This window comes from Neopelma chrysocephalum, unplaced genomic scaffold (assembly GCF_003984885.1).
Source record: "Neopelma chrysocephalum unplaced genomic scaffold, ASM398488v2 Primary Assembly neopelma1_96503, whole genome shotgun sequence".
NCBI lineage: Eukaryota > Metazoa > Chordata > Aves > Passeriformes > Pipridae > Neopelma > Neopelma chrysocephalum.
The window spans coordinates 1-10,089 of NW_020925149.1; the positions used below are offsets into that span (position 1 = coordinate 1).

At 66.1% G+C, this 10,089-nt stretch overlaps 1 protein-coding gene across 1 annotated transcript in view; it reads right to left on the reverse strand.

The window, feature by feature from the left end:
* Nucleotides 1-748: 748 nt before the first annotated feature.
* Nucleotides 749-10,089, reverse strand: part of LOC113981360 (basement membrane-specific heparan sulfate proteoglycan core protein-like) — a gene marked incomplete at its 3' end in the record, with an annotated part of 13,413 nt that continues 4,072 nt past the window's right edge. Inside the window, exons 6-27 of the mRNA XM_027708714.1 lie at nucleotides 9,267-9,415; nucleotides 9,040-9,186; nucleotides 8,804-8,967; nucleotides 8,558-8,734; nucleotides 7,695-7,891; nucleotides 7,464-7,611; nucleotides 7,232-7,359; nucleotides 6,776-6,862; nucleotides 6,623-6,681; nucleotides 6,481-6,548; nucleotides 5,519-5,659; nucleotides 4,327-4,503; nucleotides 3,454-3,633; nucleotides 2,353-2,471; nucleotides 2,161-2,272; nucleotides 1,936-2,049; nucleotides 1,728-1,855; nucleotides 1,564-1,650; nucleotides 1,427-1,476; nucleotides 1,244-1,332; nucleotides 1,024-1,164; nucleotides 749-940 (exon numbers count right to left, since the gene is read on the reverse strand). Of these exons, the coding sequence (XP_027564515.1) occupies nucleotides 749-940; nucleotides 1,024-1,164; nucleotides 1,244-1,332; nucleotides 1,427-1,476; nucleotides 1,564-1,650; nucleotides 1,728-1,855; nucleotides 1,936-2,049; nucleotides 2,161-2,272; nucleotides 2,353-2,471; nucleotides 3,454-3,633; nucleotides 4,327-4,503; nucleotides 5,519-5,659; nucleotides 6,481-6,548; nucleotides 6,623-6,681; nucleotides 6,776-6,862; nucleotides 7,232-7,359; nucleotides 7,464-7,611; nucleotides 7,695-7,891; nucleotides 8,558-8,734; nucleotides 8,804-8,967; nucleotides 9,040-9,186; nucleotides 9,267-9,415 (2,854 nt within the window). The remainder of the gene's footprint in view (nucleotides 941-1,023; nucleotides 1,165-1,243; nucleotides 1,333-1,426; nucleotides 1,477-1,563; nucleotides 1,651-1,727; nucleotides 1,856-1,935; nucleotides 2,050-2,160; nucleotides 2,273-2,352; nucleotides 2,472-3,453; nucleotides 3,634-4,326; nucleotides 4,504-5,518; nucleotides 5,660-6,480; nucleotides 6,549-6,622; nucleotides 6,682-6,775; nucleotides 6,863-7,231; nucleotides 7,360-7,463; nucleotides 7,612-7,694; nucleotides 7,892-8,557; nucleotides 8,735-8,803; nucleotides 8,968-9,039; nucleotides 9,187-9,266; nucleotides 9,416-10,089) is intronic.

Below are 10,089 nucleotides of genomic sequence, written 5' to 3' on the forward strand. Positions count from 1 at the left end.
GACATAAATATGGGGAAGGGGAAAGGGAAAGGAAGGGGAAGGGATGGGATAGAATGGGATGGGAAGGGATGGAGAAGGGATGGGATGGGATGGGCAAAGGGAAGAGGAAGAGGATGGGGATGATGGGGACAGGGGTGGGGATGGCAAAGGTGATGAGATGAAACAAGGATGAGGAAGAGGAAAGGGATGGGAAAAGGGGAAGGAGAAAAGAGGAAAAGAAAAGGATAGGGATGGGGAGGGGAGGACATGGGATGGGAGAGGAGGGGAGGGAAAGGGAGGAGGAAAGGGAAGAGGAGAAGAATGGGGATGATGATGGGGATGGGGTGGGACAAGACAGGGATGAGAAAGGGGAAAAGGGAAAGGACAAAGGGCAAAGGAAAAAAAGACAAGATGGAAGAGGAGAGGGGAAAAGAGGAAAAAGAGAAGGGCAAGGGGAGAAGGGGAAAGGAAGAAGGAGAAGGAAAAAAGAAGAAGCAGAAAGAAAGAAGAAATGGGAAAAGGAAGAAGGCAAAGGGAAGAAGAAAAGGACAGAGACAAGGAGGCCATGCCCACCTCCCCTCTGACAGCACCAGGGCTGTCCACGGGGAGGGGGTCACCCCTTACCTTGTCCCCCTGGTAGGGGGGTGGCAGCTGTGCCCACCTCCCCTCCGGCAGCCCCGGGGGTGCCCATGGGGAGGGGGAGCAGCCCCCGGCTGGCTGGATGCTCCTGTGGGCACCCCTGTCCCCCGGGGGGGGGTCACCCCCTTACCTTGTCCCCCTGGTAGGGGGGTGGCAGCTGCCAGTAGTAGGAGTCAGGGGGCAGCTCCCCGAAGCGCTCGTAGGTCAGGACGGGGTGGGGGGTGCCCGGCTGGACCCCGAAGCCGCTGCTCACGCGGGTGCTGCGCTGCCGGTTCACCAGGGCGAACCCCTGGGCATCCCCCGGGGCGAAGGGCGTCCGGACCTGCGGGACTGGGGGGTCAGCGGGGTCGGGGACGCCCGGGGGGGGCACCCTGGGGGCACCCTGTGGGTGCGGGGGACACTCACGGTGCCGCGGGCGAGGGCGGTGCTGGCGCAGTGCTGCACGATGCCCATGCAGAAGCAGGGCAGGCACCCGGCCGGCTCGGCCCCGCTCAGGTGGAAGTGGTGGGCACGGCAGGTGGCACAGTGGGGACCCTCCACGTTGGCCTGGAGGGGGGGGGGGACACGGGGTGGTGACGTGGCCCTGTCACCCCTCCTGGGGGCGGGGGGGGCACACGGGGCTCACCTTGCAGCGGCACTGCCCGTCGGCGTCGCAGCCCTCGCCGGTGCTGCCACGTGGGTCACACTGGCACTGCCCCCCGGGGACACCGGGCACTGGAGGGGGGGGGCACACACACACACAGTCAGACACAACCCCCCTCAGTGCCACCGTGGGGACACTGCTTCACCCCCTCCCCGTGATGCTCACCTTGGCACGGCTGACCCCGCGGAGGGTCCCCCACGTACCCGGGCAAGCACCTATGGGGGGACACCCCAAAAAAAGGCAGTGAGGGGGGGAGTCCACCCCAAAACCACCCCCCAGGCCGCCCTGGTGTCCCCTGTCACCTCTCGCAGAGGCGCCCGCCGTGCCCCGGGGCGCAGGCGCTGCAGGTGGGCTGCCCGTCCGTGTCCTCGAAGCAGATCTTGGTCACCCTGAAGAGGGGACAAAGTGACAGGTGACACCCTGCCGGTGACACCCAGGGATGTGGGGGAGCAGGAGTGGCACCTACTGGCTGTCCCCATGGGGCCCGTGGCAGGGACAGGGCCGGCAGTCGCCCGCGGTGCCCCGGGTGGCATCGCCGTAGTAGCCAGGCTGGCACTTGTCACACTGGGGTCCCTCCGTGTGATCCCGGCAGCCCTGGGAAGCAAAAGGGGTGATGGCACCGGTGTCCCCGCCATGGTGGTGCCCGGGGTGTCCCCTGGCTGTGCCCAGCTCACCTGGCAGACGCCGGTGTCGGGGTGGCACTCGCTGGCGTGGCCGTGGCACTGGCACGGCTCACACGTGCCCAGGTAGAGCCCGGCGCTGCTGCGGGTGTAGCCGGTGTCACAGTCCTAGAGGGGACACGATGCCAGCGGGTGGGACACGGCTCGGAGGGGCAGTGAGGGGACCCCGAGGGTGCTGAGGGGACCCCGAGGGTGCTGAGGGGCCCCAGGGGGTCTCACCTGGCAGGATGCCCCGCGGTACCCGGGTGGGCAGGCGCAGTCCTCCACCTCCAGCGCGGGCGGGCGGCCGGTGGCGTGTGGCACTGCCACGTCCAGGCTGACATCGGCCAGGCTGCGGGGACAGAGGGCACGTCACCACTGCCCTGCCACCCTCCACGCCCCCTCCTGTGCCCCCCACCCCGAGGTACCCACCTGCTCTCCTCTGGCTGCTCCGAGTAGGACGCCCGGATCATGAGCAGGTCCACGTCGGCCAGGGCCATCAGCAGGTGCTCGCGGGTGGCATCGTGCCCGTCCGCGCGGCGCCAGGCGCCCTGTGCCACACCGGGGTGATGGGGGTGCTGCCATCCCCCACTGCACACAGCCTGACCCCCCAGGCACCCGGGGTGACCCCCCCGTGGCACCCAGACTGATCCCTGGGGCACCCAGTCCCACCCCCTATGGCCCCAGTCTGATCCCAGGGGTTCCCAGTCTGATCTCTCAGCACCCAGCCCACCCCCGCCCCATGGCACCCAGTACAGCCCCCATGGGACCCACTCCAATCCCCTGGGGTACCCAGTCTGACCCCCCCAAAGCACCCAGTCTGACCCTCACCATGACACCCAGTCCAATCCATGGGGCACCCAATCCCACCCTTCCATGGCACCCGGTCAATCCTGCAGCCCAACCCCCCATGGCACCCAGCCTGACCCCTGGGGCACCCAGTCCCTCTCCTCCCACATTCTGCCCCTTAGCACCCACTCCAGGCCCCACAGGACCCAATCCAATTCCCTGGAGCACCCAGTCTGACCTCCCATAGCGCCCAGTCCAATCTACCCCTCACACCCAGTCTGACCCCCACCATGACACCCAGTCCAGTCCATGGGGCACCCAATCCCACCCTTCCATGGCACCCGGTCCAATCCCCCAGTCCGACCCCCCATGGCACCCAGCCTGACCCCTGGAGCACCCAGTCCCTCCCTATGCACCCAGCCCACCCCATGCCCCATGGCACCCAGTCTGACCCCCATGGGACTCCTCCCAGTCCCCTGTGACACATAGTCCAACCCCCCATGACACCCAGTCCGATGCCAGGGGGAACCCAAACCCACCTCTCCATGGCACCCATTTCACCCCTGCCCCATAGCACCCAGTCCAACCCCACAGCACTCAGTCCAACCCCAGAGCACCCAGTCCAACCCCATAGCACCCAGTCTGACCCCACAGCACCCAGTCCGACCCCACAGCACCCAGTCCACCCCCCCCCCCCATCCCCAGTGTCCCCCCACGTCCCCCTTGCTGGGTGTCCCCCCTCACCTCTCGGATGGGCACGGTGACAGCGGTGGGGACCCTGGCCGGGGGGGTGGCACTGGAGAAGTGCTCCAGGAGGATCCCGTTGCCCTGGAGCAGGACGTCGGGGTGCCGGGGGGGTGGGGGGGCCCCCGGGGGGGCTCGGTGTGTCACCCTGTACCGCAGCTCCCCCCCGTACGCCGTCACCTGCGGGGACACTTGGCATGGCCGGGGGTCCCTGTCCCCGCAGCCAGTGGCAGGGGGGGGACACTGAGGCACAGTGTGGTTTGGGGGGGTCACCCTGTCCCCCCAGAGTAGCAGCAGGTGACATTGTGGGGCTCAGGTCAACTCAGGGGTGTCACCCTGTCACCCCAGAGTTACGGGGTGGACACAGTGAGGCTCGGTGTAGCTCTGGGATGTCACCTTGTCCCCCCCTGAGCTGGCAGACGGGGACGTTGTGAGGCTCAGGGTGGCCCAGGGGTGTCACCCCATTATCCCCCGACGCAGTGGTGAGGGACAAGGTGAGGCTCAGTGTGATTTGAGGGTGTCACCCTGTCCCCCCAGAGTGGCAGCAGGTGACACTGTGGGGGCTCAGGTCAGCCCAGGGGCGTCCCCCTGTCCCCCCAGAGTTGGCAGCAGGTGACACGAAGCTCTGCTTGGCTCGAGGGTGTCACCCTGTCCCTGAGCTGGCACTGGGGACATTGTAGGCTCAGTGTGGCCCAGGGGTGTCACCCTGTTTCCCCCCTGGAGTGGCGGTGGGCTCAGGGTGGTTTGGGGGTGTCACCCTGTCCCTGAGCTGGCACTGGGGACATGGTTAGGGTTGGTGTGGCCCAGGGTGTCACCCTGTCCCCGAGCTGGCACTGGGGACACGGTGAGCTCAGGGTGGCCCAGCAGTGTCACCTTGTCCCCGGCGAAGGGTGGTGGCAGCACCCAGTACAGGACACCCCGCGGCAGGTCCCGGAAGGTGTCGAGGAGCAGCTCCCGCGGGGACACGAAGCGGGGCACGGCCCCTGGCAGGGGGGTGCCCGACAGGTTGGCCAGGGGCAGCGGGGCAGAGTCCTCCGAGGTCAGCAGCACCTGGGGAGGGAGAGCGGTGGGCACGGCGTGGCACGGCATGGCATGGCATGGCACAGCATGGCATGGCATGGCACAGCATGGCATGGCACTACATGGAATGACACGGCATGGCATGGCACGACACTCCCTGTCATGGCATGGCACTACACAGCACAGCGCTACATGGCAGGTTTGACATGGCACTACATGGCATGGCACAGCACCACATGGCATAGTGTGACATGGCACGGCATGGCATGTCCAGGCAGGGCATGGCGTGGCACACAAAGCCACATAATGGCGCGTGGCAAGACACGGCATGACATGACATAGCCTGGCATGGTGTGTGATGGCACCACATGGCACAGCATGACATGGTATGTCAAGGCACAGCATGACATGGTATATCAAGGCACAGCATGGCATGGCATGGCATGGATGACGTGACATACCATGGCACGACATGGCACTACATGGCATGGTATAACATGGCATATCATGCCATGACGTGGCACGATGAGGTACAGCATGGCATGGCACAGCACAGTGTGGCAGGGCATGGCCTGGCACCACAGGGCACGACACGACAGATGACGGCCCATCCTCACATGGCATGGCAAGGCGTGGCAGGACATGGCACAGCACGGCATGGCATTGACATGGCATGGCACAGCATGGCACTACACGGCGTGGCGTGGCTTGGCATGACACAGTATGGCTCAGCATGGCACTGCATGGCACGACGGCACGACACGGTGCAAGATGGCACAGCAAGGCACAGCATGGCACAACACAGCACGGCGTGACATAGCGTGGCACAGCATGGCACATAATGGTGTGGCATGGCTTGGTATGACACAGTACGGCCCAGCACGGCCCAACACGGTCCAACATGGCAAGACACGCCAAGGCACGTCAGGACATGGTACGGGATGGCACAGCATGGCACAGCATGGCACAGCATGGCACAGCGTGGCACGTTGTGGCCTGGCACGGTCTGGCCTGCCCCGTCCCCCCCCGTGCCCCCTCCCAGTACCTGGTGTCGGTGCCAGGCGGAGCTGGCACAGGAGCGGGACAGCCCCATGCAGAAGCAGGGCAGGCAGCCCGCGGGGTTGGCAGCGCTCAGGTGGAAGGTGCCCGCGGCACAGGAGTCGCAGAGCCGGCCCCGCACGTTGGGCTGCGGGCACAGGGAGGGGGCAGAGTGAGAGGGGCGCGGGGGGCACGGGGCTGGGTGCTGGGGGTGGGTTGGGTGCCACGGGGTGAGGGTGGGATGGGTGCTGGGGGTCGGAGTGGGGACCCCAGGGATTGGGCTGGGTGCTGGGGGGTGGGACTGGGTGCTATGGGGGGGCAGACTGGGTGTCATGGGGGGTCAGACTGGGTGTCATGAGGAGGTCAGAGTGGGTGCTATGGGGGAGTTTATCATGGGTGCTGTGGGTGGGATGGTGGGACTGGGTGCTGTGGGCGATCAAACTGGGTGTTATGGGGGGTTGGACTGGGAGCTGGGGGGTCGGACTGGGAGCTGGGGGGTCAGACTGGGTGCTATGGGGGGTCAGACTGGATGCTATGGAGGGGTTTGTCATGGGTGCTGGGGGTGGGATGGTGGGACTGGGTGCCCCAGGGAGCAGACTGGGTGTTATGGGAGCATTGTAGTGTATCCCATGGGGGGTTGGGCTGGGTGCCATGGGGTGGGGGTGGGATGGGTGCTGGGAGGGTCAGACCAGGTGCCCAGGGAGCAGACTGGGTGCTATGGGGGGTCAGACTGGGTGCTATGGGGGGGTTGGGGTGGGTGCCATGGGGTGGGGGTGCCATGGGAGGGTCAGACTGGGTGCCATGGGGGGTCAGACTGGGGGGTTGGGCTGGGTGCCATGGGGTGGGAGTGCGATGGGTGCTGGGGGAGGAGGATGGGACTGGGTACCCCAGGGAGCAGACTGGGTGCTGGGGGGGCGGCAACCCCCACTCCCCCATTGCCCCCTGTTGCCCCCCAGTCCCTGCCCTCACCTTGCAGCGACAGGTGCCACCAGCCTCGTCCTGGCCCCCGCGGGTGTCACATTTGACAAGCTCCTGACCTGTGGGCAGCAGGGTGAGGGTGGGGGCCACCCAAGGGGGATGGATGCCCCCCAACCAGCCCCCCCCCACTCACCGATCGGGGTGCACTTGCCACCCGGCTGGATGGGGTCTCCCTCGTAGCCCGGGGCACACCTGTGGGGATGGGGGGTGATTGGGGGTGATTGGGGGGTGACTGGGGGGTGATATGAGGCTGAGGGGTGTGGGGGTTACAGGGACTCCCCCCCACCTCTCGCAGCGCCGGCCGGCGTATCCAGGGGCGCAGGCGTCGCAGGTGGCCTGGCCGTCCGTGTCCAGAAAGCACGACTCCGAGAACCTGTGGGGACAGCATGGACCAGTATGGACCAGTATGGACCATCACGGATCAGTGTGGACCAGTATGGATCAATATGGACCACTACGGATCAGTATGGACCAGTATGGATCAATATGGACCACTACGGATCAGTATGGACCAGTATGGATCAATATGGACCATTACGGATCAGTATGGACCAGTGTGGATCAATACGGACCAGTAAGGACCAGTATGGGGCTTGGGGATGTCTTTGGAGAGCTCCTAGTGCTCCCAGTATGGCCCAGGGCCTCCCCCAGTTCTCCTCCACAGGGAGGGGTATCACTGGCACAGTGGCACTGAGGAGGTCCCCAGGGGTGGCACTGGGGGGTCCCCGGGGTTGTCACCCACCTGCGCGAGGGCTCCGTGTAGGGACAGGGACAGGGGTGGCAGGCGGTGGCCGTGCCCTTGGTGGCATCGCCGAAGAAGCCGGGTCTGCACTTCTCGCACTGTGGCCCCTCTGTGTTGTGCTGGCAGTTCTGGGGACACACACACACACACGTGTCACAGGGGGGTGGTGGCACCGTGCCACCGTGCCACATCCCTGTCCCTTTGTCACCTCCCCAGCCCGCCCGCCCCTTACCAGGCAGTGCCCAAACACGGGGTCGCAGGTGCTGGAGTGGCCGTGGCAGCCGCAGCCGGAGCAGGTCCCCAGGTAGGGTCCCCTCGTCACCCGCTCGAAGCGGGGGGCACAGCGCTGGCACGACAGCCCCGTGTAGCCCACGGGGCACCTGGGGACACAGCGGGGAGATGGTGGCATCGTGGCATCACAGCATGGTGGCACCAAGCCTGTGACTTCGCCGTCAGTAGTCACCTGCACTCCTCAACGTCGCCAGCTGGCCCCAGGCCGGTGTCCCCGGTGCTGGTGACATCCATGGCCACGTCGCTGAGCCCCACGCTGGCCATGCGCCCGTCGTACACCGCCCGGATGAAGATGCCCTCCAGCCCCTGCAGCACCAGCAGCAGCAGCTCCCGGCTCACCGGGGCACCCTGCTCGTCCTCCCAGTGCTCCTGTCACGGGGCAGTGACAGCGGTGTCACAGCAGGCTGGTGGCAGTGCTGGCATCACCCCCTGGCACCGCTGGCATCGTTCGCCTTGCGTCACTGGCATCACTTACCCACTGTCAGCATCACTCACTCATTGCTCTGGCATCACCCGCCCACCACCATCACCCACCACCACCATCACCCACCACCATCACCTACCACCAGCATCACCCATCATCGGCATCACCCACCCAGCCACCACCACTATCACCCACCACTGGCATTGCCCACCAACTCACCCCCACCATCACCCACTGCTGGCATTGCCCACCTCACCATCACCCCCCACCACCACCCCTCTCCACCCACCCCCCCCACCAGCATTGCCCACCCACCACCACCACCCACTGTCACTGACCCACCACCACCATCACCCCCCACCCCCCACCGTCACCAACCCACCACCACCACCCACCACCAGCGTCACCCACCCACCCACCACCATGACCCACCAGTGGCATCACCCACCATCATAACCAGTATCACCCATCCATCACCACCATAACCTCCCCACCATCACCCACCCACCACCACCATCACCCACCCACCACCAGCATCACCCACCCACCACCAGCATCACCTCTCCTCCACCACCACCATCACCCACCACCCCTGCCCTCCTCCCACCCACCTCGGTGAGGGGCACGTGCCGCCGGTTGAGGATGTTGGGCTGGGTGGCCCCAGCCCTCGCCCGCAGCTGCCGCCCGTGGCCCCGCAGCAGCAGGTCGGGGTGGGTGGTGGGCTCGGGGGGCCCCCGGCCCAGCCGGTACCGCACCCCATAGCTCAGCGCTCCCCCGTAGGCGTCCACCTGGCAGCACAGGGACTGTCAGCGGCTGTACCGCTGGCATCCCCCGCCCTGTCCCCACCCCAGCGTCACCTTGTCCCCAAGGAAGGGCTCTGGCAACGCCCAGAAGACGTCGAGTGCCAGGAAGCGCCGGGACAGATCCAGGAGCTGGAATTCCTCCACGGCCGCGTCCACGTGGAGCTGGGTGGCCGAGAGCACCGGCGCGGCCGGCGCCGCCGGCACTGTCACGTTGACACCTGCGAGGGGGACACTCAGCCCTTGTCCCCTGTCCCTCATCCCCTGGCTCGTCCCTCGTCCCCACAACTCACCCTTGGTGTCGTCGGGGCGGTCGAAGCGCAGGTGGATCCGGTGCCGGTGCCGGGCGGTGCCGCGGCACGAGGTGGTGACGCCGAAGCAGAAGCAGGGCAGGCAGCGGGATGTCCCCGTCACCTGGAAGTGCCCCTCGGGACACGGCCCTGCAGGGGGTGAGGCAGCGGGTGAGGGGGCACTGCCACGCTGGGGGGGTGGGATGCAGAGGGGCAGTGTGGGTGCTCACCGGGGCGGGTGACGGTGAGGATGCTGTCAGGGATGCCAAACACCATGCCCAGGGTGTTGATGGCCTCGCAGGTGTAGGCGCCTTGGTCGGCCTCCTTCACATCCCGGATGGTCAGGGTGCCCTGCCCGGCCTCGCTCACGATCGATACCCTGCACGGCACGCTTGGCACCCCGGGCACGGCACACGCCGTGCCCCAAACACACCGTGCCACACACACATGGGGCACAAACACCCCGTGCCCAGCGCACCCAGAACCCAGTACCCATCACACCTGGTGCCCAGCACACCCAGTGGCACACACACAGTGTCACACACACACAGTGGCACACACACAGTGCCACACACACAGTGGCACACACACAGTGTCACACGCTCAGTGCCACACACACCCAGTGTCACAGACACCCAGTGTCACACGCACCCAGTGCCATGCACACACAGTGTCACACACACAGTGTCACACACACAGAGTGTCACACACACACAGTGTCACACACACAGTGTCACACACACACAGCACACACACTCAGTGTCACACACACCCAGTCACACATGCAACACACACAGTGCCACTCACACCCAGTGTCACGCACACTCAGCATGCACACCCAGCACACCCAGTGTCACACACACCCAGTGTCACACACACCCAGTGTCACACACACCCAGTGTCACACACACCTGGCACCCAGTAAACCCACAGCCCCGCACACCCAACCCCTGGGACACCCAGTGCCCTGCACACCCAGTCCCCTGACACCCGGTGCCCCGCACACCCAGCACACCCAGCACACCCAGCACACCCAGCACACCCAGCACACCC